This window comes from Phodopus roborovskii, unplaced genomic scaffold, assembly GCF_943737965.1.
Source record: "Phodopus roborovskii unplaced genomic scaffold, PHOROB, whole genome shotgun sequence".
Lineage (NCBI taxonomy): Eukaryota > Metazoa > Chordata > Mammalia > Rodentia > Cricetidae > Phodopus > Phodopus roborovskii.
In genome coordinates this window covers 79558-94439 of record NW_026125233.1, presented here as the reverse complement: position 1 = coordinate 94439, position 14882 = coordinate 79558, and the positions used below count along the sequence as shown (strand labels likewise).

Sequence of the window (14882 nt, the reverse complement as noted above, 5' to 3'; positions counted from 1 at the left end):
CTGAAGTCTGAGAAATGGTGCTCAAGATTGTCCCCTGGTCTCCATGTAAGAACAAACTGCAGTCTACCTAAGACAATATTGTATAAGATCAAGACAGAGTTACAGAATGAAAGGCAAAGGGAAGCTTTAAGAATGAGAAACCAGAACTCAGATATTTGTGCATCCACTGAATTCAGCATTACTCAAGAAGCCAAACTGCCCAGGCATCCTAAGAGCCAGCTAGTAGACAAATAGATAGGCAGATTGCTGTCTATCTGTAAATAGGATGCTATTTGGCTTTCAAAGGAACAGGGAATTCTAACACATGAATAAACCTGAGCATGTTATATTATATGAGTCACATATGATGCTTGTATGTTCAACTCAGAAAGGCAGGGGCTGAGAGGAGTGTCTACAGGGAGTTGGTATTGTGTCAGGATGGCTTTAGTTTAGGAGCTGGATGATGGTGACTATTGTGTACCAACATGATTGCTCTTAGTGCCACCAAATCTCATGTTTGAAAATGAAAGAGATGGGAAATGTTACATTATGTATGTTTACAACAACTTTTTAAAGTCACTCTTAAGAGGCACAGATCTTCATGTCACATCCCCCTCATTAGGCTATGGACTCTTCAGGGACAGGGACTTTTGTGTGTCTATGTTCTTCTGGTACTGTACTGCACCAAAGCTGTGAGGGTGTATGTGTACTGATGCTGTACCTGTGAGAAAGCCCCACCATGAATGTGGGATTTGTCATGACTATCATGTTGGGAGCCCTTCACAGTTGAAGACAGTGCCCTTATGCTGTCCCCCCAGAGGAGACTCACATTCCTGCCACTTAGCAGCAGAACCATTGCATCAGATTTCCAAGGGACTGTGCCTCACCTTCTGGTAGTCTCACTCAGTTATATTCCCTGGGACTGAAAAATCCATAGGACTTTTAAATGTCTTATTTTACTCCATAATTGACAAACTATATGGATGATGCCTAGCCAATACCTGCCTTGAGGTCAGCCCTCCATCCAGTTCAGCCATTGGGACCTAATGGTGACATACCTCGGGTTCAGCCAGTGACGTTCATATTACCTACCTGCTTACAAAGGCACTGCTCATCATGATAATGACCATGGTGTGGATGCCTCATCCCAGAGCATAAAGCTGTCACCATCCCAAATGATCCATTTCATTGAAGGTCCTGAATTATGCAGCTGGCTAGATCTCCCCTTTGGCCTTGATCACTGCATCTCATGCTTGAGTAGTGATTCATGTGTGCCAGGGCCACCTCAGCCTGGGGGGTTTCAGTTCACTAACTTCTGTAGTGCATTACTAGCTTCTGTCACAGCTTAAATAGCAAACACCTCACTATGTTGTTGACCACAATTGTCTCCCTTTACCTGTGGCTTCACTGAGTATGGTCTGTTTCCTGTAACCAACCCTAGTCTAAGAGTATCATGTGGCAAATTACAAAAGTAAACAACCATGTTTTAGAAGTTGTGTTACATGCACTGAGGAGATGGTTCAGTGGGTGAAGAGGATGGCGCATGAGCATGAGGTCCTGAGTTTAATTCCCCGGGACCTTCATTTTTTAAACAAAGAAACCAGAATTAGGGCTGGAGAGCTAACTCAGTGGTTAGAGCTCTTACTGAGCAGAGTGAGGACTGGAGTTCAGATCTTACCACCCATGTCACAAGCTAGGCATTGTCCCATGAATGTGTATAACTGCCCCCATACTGACACCCGGGGGGGGAGGGGCATTGTCTTGTGCATGCCTGTAATCCCAGGACTGAGTGGGTTGGAAGTAGGAGGATTGCTGAGGTTTGCTGGCTGCCATTCCATCTGGAAAATGAAAAGATCCAGGTTCAGCTACCTCAAAAGAATAAGGTAGGCAGGTAGTGGTGGCACACACCTTTAATCCCAGCACTTGGGAGGCAGAGGCAGTCTCTGTAAATTTGAGGCTAGCTTGGGCTACAGAGCAAGTTCTAGGACAACCAGGGCTGTTACACAGAGAAACCCTGCCTTGAAAAAAATTAAAAAAAAAAAAACACAACAAAACAAAAAAAAAAGAAGTTAAAAGAAAGAATAAAGTAGAGAGTGATAGAGAACCCTCCTTTGGCCTCTGCCAACACACATAGGCATGTATACCAACACACACATGGGCATATACAACACACACACTCACCTACACGCACGCACGCAAGCACCAGGATGATATTGCATACTTGTAATCCCAACACTGAGAAAACAGAAATAGGCAGAGCCATGGGGATTATTGGCTGGTCGGCCTAGCCTACTTGGTGAGTTCTAGGCCAACAAAAGAACCCTGTCTCAAAAAACAAACAAACAAACAAAACAGTATAAATGGTACCCAAGGATCGATAATGGAGACTATCTTCTGGCCTCCACCTCCATGCACCTCCCACCACACACAGAGTTTTACTGTAGCATATTATTGTGATTGTTCATGCTTGATCATTGGTCACTGTTGCCAATCTAGTATTGTGTCTGATTTTTAAATTGCACTTAGTCATAGGTCTCCCAGGAAAGGCATAGTTATGCAGACTGTTGATAGCATCTGCAATTCTAAGACTCTAGTTGTGTGGTGGACTACTTCCCTTGCTAGATAAGGGAAGCCACTTGAAACTGAATCACATATAAATTATGAGATAATGTTCTTCTTAGGGTCAAAGATAGTTTATTTGACTGTCTAAAAGCCAACCATAATAGCTATTACAGTAGATGGAATGTTATATTGTTGAACTTGAGCTAGACCAGCTTATACAAACTAGTAATAAGTAAATTAAAGTTTAGCATTGTGATGTTATGAGTATATTTAATCCTAAGAAACTTTAAAAATGATTTATTTTTTAAAGTTATGTATATATGTATACATGTGCATGCAGGTCTCCACAGAGTCCAGAACAGGGTGTTAGATGCTCCAGAGATAGAGTTACCAGTGGTTGTGATCCCCCTGGTGTGGATGCTAAGAACCCGACTCAGGTCATCTGCAAGAGTGGTCCATGCTCTTAACCTCTGAGACATCCCTGTAGCCCTCCTGAGGAACTTTTACACAGACTCACTCACTGCTTAGTAAGTAACTAACATTGTCACAGCAAGTAAAACACAAGAAAATAGGAGCAGGTTGGGAAGAAATCTTCTGACTCCAGGCACTACTTAAAGGGTTTTTTCTTGGGTCTAATTGTTCCTTTGCAGGAAGCTTTTAAACAATTCTCATGAAACTCCTTGTACTTGTCAAATGAGCCTCAGATGTTAACCCCAAATTAGTGGTGACAAGAAGAGACCTTGAGGTGGCTACACACTGCCAGGTTGCTAGGAAAACATTCCAATGATTGCATCAGCCAGGCCAGGATGGAAGGTTGGAAGCCTGACTCATTCTGAGAGTAGCAACAGATATAAACTATAGCCACGTTCTTTGATTTGGCAAAGCATGTCTTGGTTGTTAGATGGTCTTTGAAATGAAGTAAGATGGCTTTGAAACATCAGTGGGATATGATCAAACTGTATAGGGAAGGTATGTTCTGGCTTTCCCCTCAGAAATATCAGAGTATAAATGTTATGCTTGTCTAGTATATACTTGTTATCTTCAACTGGCCAGAAATCATCAGTACCAGGTTCCAGAGAAAGATGAGATCTTAGTAAAAATCAGACTGATTAGCAAGTACAGGAGCATGTGTCATAACACTTGTCTTGGACAGGGCTGTGAATTGATTTGTTTCTCCCTAAAAGATGTTTCAGGCTTAACCTTTGAGTGTGACCTCATTGGAAAGCAAAGTCTTTGAAGATATGACTGTGTTAAGGGAGTTCACACTGGATTAGGATAGTTCCTAGACCTAGTATCTTTACAAGAGCAAAAAGATTCAGAGGCATAAGCCCATGAGAAAGATGGCTGTGGGAAGATGGAGGCAGAGGTCTTATCCAGGTGGCCATAAGTCAAGGAAATTAAGGGATTCCAACAACATCCAGAGTTTGGCAGTCACAAGAAGGACCCTTCCCTGGAGCCTTCAGGGGAAGCACGGCTTTCCCCTACAGACACCTCAGTTTCCAGCCTTCAGGCTATAAGAGAATAAATTATTGTTGCTGTGAGCCTCGTGGTTTATGGCAATCCATTGTGCCATCTACGGACAACCTGTCTAGACTCTAACACAGCCTTAGATGTGCAGATAGGAGCGTCTCAGAGAGTCCTTCTGAGAGGAGGTAACTTTGCACCATGTCAAGGGTGAGGGGGTAGGAGCTAGCCTAAGGAAATGCTGGAGGAAGTATGTACAATCAAGTTGTGAGACAGTTCAAACTGTGAAGAAGTTCAGGGTACCCACTTCCAGGATGTGAAGTAGGCTTGTTTCAAGGGCTCCTGTTCTGCTTCTCTTGAGTCTCTGGGGGCCCATACATGTGCACCCAAGTGTTACATTTCCTAAGCCATGGGGCCTCTGTTTGAGGTCACTGCTGGTGGTGCTAAGGGGCTTTAGCCAAGCTTGCCAGGAGGTGTGGTTGGTGGCCACTGGCCCAGGAGTGAGCTTGCCAAGAGCAGAGAGCACAGGTAAAGTATACTGATGCAATGGAGAGGAGCCTTTCCACAAGATCAGTGCTGCCTTCTGGGAGTACCCTGGAAGTGAGAGAAGGCAGGGATGCAAAGGGCAATACTTCTGGTTGTACTGTAGGAAGAGGTGGGTATAAGCACTCACCAAGGACATAGGCAAGAGGGGTGGATTGGTGAACTCTATGGAAGTTCATTGATTCCTCTTTGGGAAAAGCTGAGTCAGGGGTCATTTGGAGCAGCTGAGCTTAAAGGTGATGATCATCAAAGGGACCTGGACCCCTGGCATGTTAAGAAGAAGCAGAAGTGAACAGATGGCATCAAGGAGAGAATCCAGAAAAACTGACAAAAGACCATGTTGTTCTAGACATTCCAAATGGAAAGAAATCTCTAGAGGCTTAACTGAGGTTAAATCCCAGAGACAGTGAAATCTAACTCTTAAAAGTGGTTTTTCTTTATGAAATGTGAAATGAGTTGTTAAGGCAATCAAGAGTAAGCCTTGACTCCTGTCAAATTAGAAATGCTTTTCTACAAAACCCACCATTACAGGGAGAGAGGTCACAGTGTACCTTGCTTCTGACACTGTAGCTTAGATGTGAAAGGAAGTGTACTCAGGCACACACCCAGGACCCATACACTCCCCTGTTTGCCCGTGGCATTGATGGATTGATTCATTAGGCTATACACAATGGCTCTTGTCAGCTGTTTGTAGGGACAACTCAAGTCATGTTGGACAGTGCACGGAATTTAATATTCTATATGCACATCCTACAAGTCATCAAATGTGACTAACTCTTGTCTTTATTTTTACCTTGATCCACTTTCCCCCTTGCTTTTGTCATCTGCTTGGTTGTCCAATTTCTCCCCGCCCCTTTCCATTTGTCTTTTTTGTTTAAATTGTCCTATGATAATCTTCATACTCTTCTTGACCTGATACCATACACCAGCAAGATCACTGTGGATCGTTGGATGATTTTAACTAGCTGCATCATAAATATCAGCTGCTTGACATTGCAATAGGTTTATACTAATTGAAGCCTCCTTTGATCATCTTGCTTTCAGGTGGGGCACAGCTCCTTGCAAGTTGCAGAGTAGTTTTCAAATCAAAACATCATGGTTCCCTTCTCAGTCATCAGACTTTATCTGTAAGGGATGTTACTAGCCTTAAGACCATGTTGAACTTGAGCGACTTCAAGTGTGTTGAGAAACTGACTAAAGCCTGGATGGATGTCTAAGCTCCCCAATAGAATCCTCATTTGGTGGATTGGGGGATGTTACCACCCGAACAAATGTTTCTTATCAACTTCTCTAATGCTGGCTCTGTTGCTGGAGGGGCACACTTGGAAAAACTGTACTAGGGGATAGAAAAGAGGTGTTGTTAGCCGTCATAGCCTTCCCCCCCCCCAAGAAGCAAAGTCCTAAGACAGAGATTGAGGGCTTAAGAATACAGAGAGCGTTCTCCAAGAGGTGATCCACAGGCAAGCGAAGGGTACTTAGTAGAGGGGGACCTGAGTGAAGGCATTGTCCAAGGTCAACTTTGGCCTTTTATCAATATTCTGTCATGGCCTTTTATATCATAATCACATAGTTATGGTCCAATGTGAATAATTATACTCATGGAAGAGAGGGACTCTGTATTATTGGCAGCACATTTCTAACAGCAAAGGCACTGAGTAACAATCCAGCAAATAGACAGTAACAATCCAGCAAAGGGATGGAGTAGCAATCCAGCAAAGATGACTGAGGGGCTCAGCAGCATCAGCCCCATATTCTGACTTTGCAGATGGAGAAAACAGAAGCAGTGAGGGGGAAAAAAGTGTGTATAGCCACATGGCTACAGCTAATAACTCAGCTGGGTGTCTTCCAGACACAAAGCCTAACTGGGTATGAACCCTTCAGTTGGTCAGGTCCTACAACCTAAGTCGGTTCTTTTCACCCAAGGCCATTTCTCCACCAGTCACTTTACAGTTTTTATATGTTGCCTCATACACTGTATTAATGTCATAGGTTTTTGGTTCCTTTTCATAGTATGTCATCATGTTTTTCTATGTTGTTACAGAGACATACTATGTATGCATAGTTAAAGGTTCTTCAGTCTCTCTACCTGAATCTCCCCAATTACTATGCTACAAGAAATATGGTACCCCCAAATATATCCATGTTCTGATCCACCCTTGAGATGGAGACATTGCCTTGGATTGTCCAGGTGGGATTACTTTAGTCCAGGAACCCTTGTTCAAAGGAAACAATAGGGAAGAATCAAGGAGAAGGGACACTAGCAAGAGCCGGAGTGAGGCAGGCATAGGTTAAGGAATATGGAGTGTCTAGCAGGAAGGTCAAAGAGAATAATTTCCCCCAGCACCCTCAGATAGCAATGCTTGGCTGCTCATTTGATTTTAGCCCAGTGTTGGACTTGATCTCCAGAGGATGCATTGGTCTTGTGGCCATTTGTTATAACAGGCATAGGATGCTCGTACTTAATCACTCATGCTTCCCAATTCTAGCAACCTCTCTTTTTCCCTATTAGAAATGAGGCTATTCCCAATAGTGAATGATTATTATGATGTAATATTATGTTTTGCACACTGTACTGAAATCAAATTAGTTGTGTCACTCATTTTTTCCAGTATCCCTGTGAAGTAGTCACCTCCATATTCTCCATCATGCAGGGAGGAACCAGAGCATGTCGAGCAGTGTACCCAAAGCTATCCATGTACCCAGAGCTGGAACTCAAGCCCTGGGACTCTGTGGTCCAGTGTTAGTGGTTGACTACTGGTGCTACCACATTAGTGATGCTGGACTTTGGCAAGAACCACCTTGACCTGTGCTGTAACAGTAGCACCCTCTGCCATTTATCAGATTTACCTGATACTCCATTTTCATCCAAGTGCTTTGATAAGAATTTCCCAGGGCAGTGAGGGCAAGGCCTTTGTCTCTGTAGGAGGTACCATTGTCCACATTTATGGATGAAGGCAGGATCCATAGCTGATTCTAGCTGATTCACTGAGGGTCAGCTAGGGCCAAACATGAGCAGACAATACCCCATTTGGTCCCCAAAACTGTGCCAATTCTACACAAGCAGGCCAGGTAACTTCTGTTTTTATCAGCCTCAGAGTCAGGTCCTCTGAAGCATCAGCATTGCACAGAAACCCACCAAACACTTCAGGTTTGATATTAGTGCTACACAGAAAGTAATAAGTGTGTGTCACCTTGAATGACCCGCTGTCATTCAGTGACAGTCATGATGGAAGTTCATTGTCACTCAAAGACAGGATGTAATGAAGGCAGTCTTTGGGTGGGTTAGAGGTGAACCTTGAAAATTCCCTAGAGTCAAATCTTGACCCCTTCCCAAATCTTTCAAACTTGACAGTACTGTGGTATATGATTTTCTTCAGAAAGGTGCTTTAACCTCTATCTGAACAAGCCAGTTATCTTCTTATGGTACTGGAGATGGAGTATTCACCTCTACCCAGATTCTACTATATTCTAGATTTCTGAAATAGCATGTTAAATTTAAATATCTTGGTGCTTAATCTCTAGGACCAGCATTGTCCATTGCAGTGTTTTCAACAGCCACATTCTATAGAATGTGGCCTTGGGGAGACAAAGTTTTGCCCCTGGTCTAGAGAGAGTAGATCGCTGGCTATGCTTGCACAGACACCTCCAGTCAGATCTTCTATGCCAGATTCACATTTCTTTAAGAATCCTGGAAAATTTTACTGTGAAAGATCTCAGGGTTACTGTTACTGTGGATCAGTAGCTAAGTTTGTCTCAGTTCTGCCCCAGGACTGCTCCTTGCTTTCATCCATAGATGCTTTTCCCAAAACTATCTCTGCTTGGGACTCCAGGAGTCAGATAGGGCAGATTCCATCTAACAGAAAGCTTAAACCAAGAGAAATCTTGTCCATTTACCTTTATCTACATTTGGGCCTGACCACAGCCTTAGTTGTCTTTATAGCAAAAGCCCCTTATGTCACCCCCCAAATATCTTCATACTCGCTAAAAGTGACTTGGCAGCCAGTGCCTGGTCACCCACTGTCCCTCTAGTTATGGATGCATTGAGAAACTGGTCAAAGTCAGTCTTGTATTTATGCCTTGATGCTAGAGGTGCTGGGAAATGTAGAAATGTGGGTTCTCTCTCCTCCCTCCCTCTCTTCCTCTTTCCTCCCCCGCCCACTCTGAGTATAAACTTGAGACAATGGAAACATGATTAGAGCCACATCTGGTCAACCACTTACCAAATCTAAAGAACTGAAACAACTGTATGGGGGAAGGACTCTTGTAACCAAATCAATAATAATGAGCTCCGAGAGCAGAAGAAGCTGGAACAATGAAGAAAGGACACAGGTTTTGTCATGGCTTGTAATATAGTGGAGCTGCTATTGGCTGGTATATTATGTGAGTGGGAACTAAATTTTATAGGAAAGCTGAAGTTGCACATTCTATTTTATCCTTTGGTGTACTAAAAGTAGCCGTGTCGTCTCCTTTTGTCTAGGATTACTGGACACGCGCTATAGTACAAATGATCAATTCGCCCTTAAAAATCTCCAGTCTGATGTTACAGAGAGGAAGTCGGACTTCGCCAAGGTAACCTATGTTTGTGACTTCCAGGCTGATTGGCAAAAGTTGCTGGACTATAAAACACAATTGCCTGCCTGCTTGAGATAGGGTGTGGTTTATTTTCTTTAATAGAATGTTGAATTGATGAATCTGGGAAAAACCCAAACTCAAGTGAACTTTATAGGAAACTTTATAAGAACTTTATAGGAAAGTATAGAATATATAGGTGCACTCAAAGTGGCTTTTCTACAATCTTCACCAACAATTTTTAAGTTTGTAGTGTCAGAGGAGAGTATGATGAGTCTACCTCGATTTTAAAGTAGGAGAGGGGGAGTCAGAATACCAAACTATGTAGCATCCTGAAGGTCAGAAGGGAGTACTTTGAAATACAACAAGCCAGTACAGGTTGTTTTATCTGGAAGAAGTATCAGTAGTGTGTAATAGAGACAAAAAGTAGAAGTCATATGTGTATAACGAAGTGATTCAAACCAGGAGGTGAAGAATTCTGCACATAGTGGTTAACACAGCCAGTTTATATGCCAGGTTCTGCATAACTAGTTGACTCATTTGATGCTTCTATAGGCCTGGAGTGTGGGGGGGTCCTGATAATGAACCCTTGTGCAGAAGCCAAAACAAAGCTTCAATGTAGAGCCAAGCATCACACACATGCAAACCTTGAAGCACCTAAAGTGCTGGGCCCATGGCCTATCCATTCTGCCTTTGCTCTGGAGGTCTGCCCCAGGGTAGAGCTCACCTTCTGTGTCTTATAGATGTTTCCTTAGAACAGATTTAAATAGGAAACATGTCTATTTGGGATTCTTCCTAAAAAAAAAAAAAAGTGTCTTTTATTTAACTCTGCACTTACTATAGATCTACAGCTCATCCAGGAATCCCTAGACTCAATCTCTCAAGATAAAGGATGCTATTCTAGTTTGGTTTCTATTGCTGTAACAAAACCAGCTTGGAAAGGAGTTTATTTGGCTTTCATGTTACAATCCATCATCAAAAGGAGCCAGAGCAGGAGCTCAAGGCAGGAACCTGGAGGCAGGAACTGAAGCAGAGGCATACAGGAGTGCTGCTTACTGGCTTGCTCCCCTAGTTGTTCAGCTAGCTTTCTTATATAGCCCAGGCCCACCTGCGCTGGAATGCACTACTCACAATGGGCTGGGCCTGAACCCTCAAATCAAACATTGATCAAGAAAATGTCTCACAGATATACGCATAGACCAATATGATGGGGTCATTTTCTCAACTGAATTCTCACTTTGCACATGACTACAGCTTGTGTCATTAACAAAAACTACCCAGTGCAGATACTATTCTGCCTGCCTCTCCCTCCTGAGTGCTGGGAGCAAAGGCCTGTGCCACCACTTTTTATTTTTAATTTCTTCAGACTCTATGAAGTATTTGCACATACTATGATTTCCAACTGCCTTCTCCCCATTTAAAGCATTGATTCTTGTTAGTTTCCAGTGGCTGTGAGGAGGATGGAGTGGGAACTATTTATTTACTGGGTACAGAATCTTAGTTTTATTAGATAACTTCTGGAGATGGATGGTGAGAGCTGTACACCATTATAGAATGCATTTGACAGCAGGGAAGCACACTTAGAATGCTTAAGATGGCGACCCTTGTATCTATTAGCCATAATAAAAACATGGCAGAAAGGTTGATTTTAGGCAGTTTTTTACTGCTTTGTTACCCACCTGAATCCTCTGGTTTTTACTGACTACACAGAAAGACAAAGGCTTCCTGATGAGTTCCCTGAGTTCCCGTTGCTTCTCAGCAGAGTAAATGCAAGTCTAAATTGCCCTTGTATGCGGAACGAAGTAGCACAGGGTTGATAGATTACTCAGCAATGATGCTTCTGGGTCTGTCCTATGAGGGTAAGCAGATATGCAGCGGGTGAAGGCAACAGTGGCAGCAGGTATCTGTGAGGAGATAGATTCGAATCTGGAAAATATAGCCATAGGTTGCAGAGCTATACCAGCAAAGGAAAGAACTGTCTCACCCAGGGGAAAAAAAATACATATTTTAAAGGTCCAGACCAGACTGCATGCTTCTCCTTCAGAGATATAAATTGCTGCGGGAAGAAAGTCATTTTCACCTCAGTGGCTCTGGGTAGGATTGTTCTGAGTACCTGCCACTTATCTCCCTCTTATTTCAATTTAGGAAACGATGCCCTTCTTAGTCGTATGCCTTAAGGCATAAATAAAAAGCAAACACAGTCGATAAAAGAAGCATGAAAACAGTTACCAGCTCTACAAAATCATGCTGGAAACATTTAAAATAAATCAATATCTTAAAAGCATTTAAAAGAAATCAATATTAGCATCTATGAGCAAGAGATTGCAGAAATTATGTGGGAAGATGCTGGCCAGGAGACAGTCTGCTGCCAAAGCCAGACCCAAACCCAGCCTGGCTTTCACTCACCTTGAACACACATCTCTTTCAATACCACATGGCTTTCTCCATCCTTTCAAATCTAGTCTTATATCTTTTAACTTTATTTTACATGAAAGGTATCTCTCTTCAAAGTCACCTTTAGTTAACCTAGTTAAAAGGCAGAGGGAGTGTCACCCCAAATAGCTTGATTTGAGACAATCTGTGTTTTTATAATGTCCCTTCTTCTTCTCGGGTGTGTGTGTGTGTGTGTCTGTGTGTGTGTGTGTGTGTGTGTGTGTGTGTGTGTGTGTTTGTGTGTGTGTGTGTGTGTGTGTGTGTGTGTGTGTGTGTGTGTGTGCATGTAGAAGCCAGAGGTTGATATCAGTGTCTTCCTTGACTGGTTTCTACCTCAGTTTTTGAGATAATATCTCCATCATTCTGCCTGGACTAGTTGGTGAGCAAGTCCCAGGGATCCTCTTGGCTCTGCTTCCCTAGTGCTGTGGTTATAGGCACATGTCATCATGTCCTGCTTTTTATGTGGATGCTAGAGATCCAAACTCAAGCTCCCATGCCTGTGTAGAAGCAGTTCATCAACCAAGCCATCTCCCCAGTGCTAGGTTATATGTTCTATTTGGTTATCTATTGGTCTCAGTAAGAAAATGAGATTCAATAAATAAAACTTCCCTTACACAAGTATTGTGTATGCTAAAGGTTGGAAAGTCCCTCGTTTCCCTCTTAATGCCTCTAATTTTATTTGGGGGATCTTTGGTTAGTATTCAGTCTAATGAATATCCTGAATATTTGGACATTACCTCCAGGGAACCACAGTGGTTTCTGTTACTCAACATGCACCTGGCATGTAGTATTAATAGGTGTTCAATAAATATTTGTCATCCGGATCATTAAACATATGGTTTGCCTATAACTGTAATGTTACAAGCAACACTGCAAAGCAGTTATGGACAAGTGTAAGTTGGATGAAATGTCTCGGCTGCTGAGATCACATCAGGTCTCAACTAATTTCTGCTAAGTCATGGGAAAAGTAATTTATACAAATGCTTGTAATAATTAGTGTTAATTGTCAATGTGACAAAACCTAGTATCACCCAGGAGATGGGACTCTAAGCAAACCTTTGGGGGAATTCTCTTCAGTCAATCGATGTGGGAAGACTCATCTTAGTTGTAGGTGGCACCATTTCAGAGGGGTTGGATCCTGGGCCTTTTTACTGAAGACATGGTGTCACCAGCTACTTCTAGATGGTGCTACTGCTGAACTGTATCTTGAACTTTGAGCTAAATATACCTATCCTACCACCCTCCTTCCCTCCCTTCCTCCCTTTACCCTCCCTCCCTACTTTCCTCCCTTCCTTCCTTCCATTACTTTTGCCCTGGTATTTTATTACAGCAAGAAAAAGAAACCAAAGCAAGGCTTATGATTTGAGAGACAATGTCACACTGTCATCTCTTTTTGTTCTTCACACCTTCCCTGTGAAGAAGCAAAGGCAGACAATTCTTCCTGGGCATGGTGCTGGTCAGAGTGTATTCACCCAGGAAGAGTGTCACCTGAGTAACACAAGAACTCGAGAAATAAGTTCAGATTCACACTTTTCATTATCACTCTTTCCTCTTTCTTTTGATGGGAGTCAAAAATCACAGTCATACTTCCCAGGTCTCTGGCTCTTTATCCAGGCTCTTCTGAGCCTCTAGGTCCTTTGGGAATGATGCCCAAGGCCGGTAGCCCCAAGAAAGCCTTCAGCAAGTATGTCCTTGAGCTCTGCCTGGAGGAACCAGATTGCCACTGCCAGTATCATGGTTTTTTTCTGTGGGGTTCCAAGCTGAACTGGCAACTCTTTGTTCCTAGCAATATAGCCATGCTATATTGCTCCCACAGGAGCCTGAGCCCATGATGGGGGCCCTTTGACATTGGTGATTCCAGTACAAGAGAGGGTGCATCTTAACAGACTCCATTTCAATCTTCCTGCAATATAGCTTTGAAAATCAAGGCTTCTCTGAGGTCTGAGGCTTCTGACAGCCATGACTGAGGATGGGTCCCAGGTCACCTAAGTCGGCTCAGCTTCCTTCCTCCATATCCATGAACCCCCACCCCACAAGGGCCACCCAGGAGCTGGTTACAAATATAGATTCTGACCCTCAACCCCACAGGTCCTGATTCAACTTACACCTGGAGACCAAGGTGTTCAGGGATCTCTACCCCCACCCCATGAGATTTTTGAGGGCAGGTTGTCACTGGTCCAAACTTGAGGAAGCATTGCCCTGTCGAGTAAGAGCAACACTGCAGGTTTCAAGCTAGGTTTTTTTCCCCCCAAAGATCAATGTCAAAGGAATTCCCACTGGGTATGATTACTCCCATCGTGGGGTGCACAGGAACAATTATTATCGGAACTAAATTTAACTAGGATGGGAGGGACCGTGTACTGTCAAATGGGCTCCAGGTGCACTGTCATTTTCTTGTATGCAAATCACAGCCGTGAGAGTGCTGCAGGGAGAAGGGTGGAGTAGGGGAAGGTACCTACTGCAGAAGCACAGAAAGCCTGCTGGACACCAAAGGCACAGACACTTTCCTCCAGTCCAGCTCCAGCCCCTAGAGTCTATTGATTTCTCTGAGGTGGAGGCATGGGCTTCTGGGCTTTGCAAGCTACAGGTAATTGTTTTGTATTATAGTGTAGTGTCAGAGGTGCCAGGGGAAGCATCTCCACTCACAACTGCAGGCTCCACTGGGTTGACCTTGAACTGTTGAATGACCTTGAATTGGAAGGTGGCAGTAAGGCTCTAAGGGAAGCTTGAAGTACTATCCTTGTCCAGGAAGCAAAAAGACTTTGTTTTTAAACTCTGAAGGAGGTTTAAAGTGGACTCCCCATTCCTTTCCCTGTCTCTGGTTATCAGGGCATAGAAATCGAGGGAGCCAGGGTATGGTAGCACATACCTATAGTCCCAGCACCTGGATGGCAGGGACAGGATGAGCTTTGAGTTCAAGGCCAGCCTGGGCTACATAAAGTGCTGCTTATTGGCTTGCTCCCCATGGCTCATTCAACTGTTTTCTTCTTGCACCCAGGGACACCAGCCCAGGGGCTGCATCTCCTGCAGTGAGCTAGGTCCTTCCATATCAATCATCAATCAAGCAAATGGGTACTACAGACTTGTCAATCGACCCATTTTTTTTTAAAAAAAAAAAAAGTTATTTTACATACCAACTGCAGTTTCCCCTCCCTCCTCTCCTCCTCTCCCTCCCCTGCCCATCCAATCCTCCTCTGTCTCCATTCAGAAAGGGGCAGGCCTCCCATGGGCTTGAACAAAACATGGCACACCAAGATGAGGCAGAACCAAGCTCCTCCCCATTGCATCTAGGCTGGGGAGCAGGTTCCACCTATAGGCCCATCCTATAGAGT

At 43.6% G+C, this 14882-nt stretch overlaps 1 protein-coding gene across 1 annotated transcript in view; it reads left to right on the top strand.

Annotated features, from left to right (window-relative positions):
- Positions 1-3373: 3373 nt before the first annotated feature.
- LOC127227220 ((E2-independent) E3 ubiquitin-conjugating enzyme FATS) overlaps positions 3374-14882 on the top strand; it is a 67945-nt gene continuing 56436 nt past the window's right edge. Inside the window, exons 1-2 of the mRNA XM_051191559.1 lie at positions 3374-3510; positions 9026-9117. Coding sequence (XP_051047516.1) covers positions 3465-3510; positions 9026-9117 — 138 coding nt within the window. The 5' untranslated portion in view covers positions 3374-3464. The remainder of the gene's footprint in view (positions 3511-9025; positions 9118-14882) is intronic.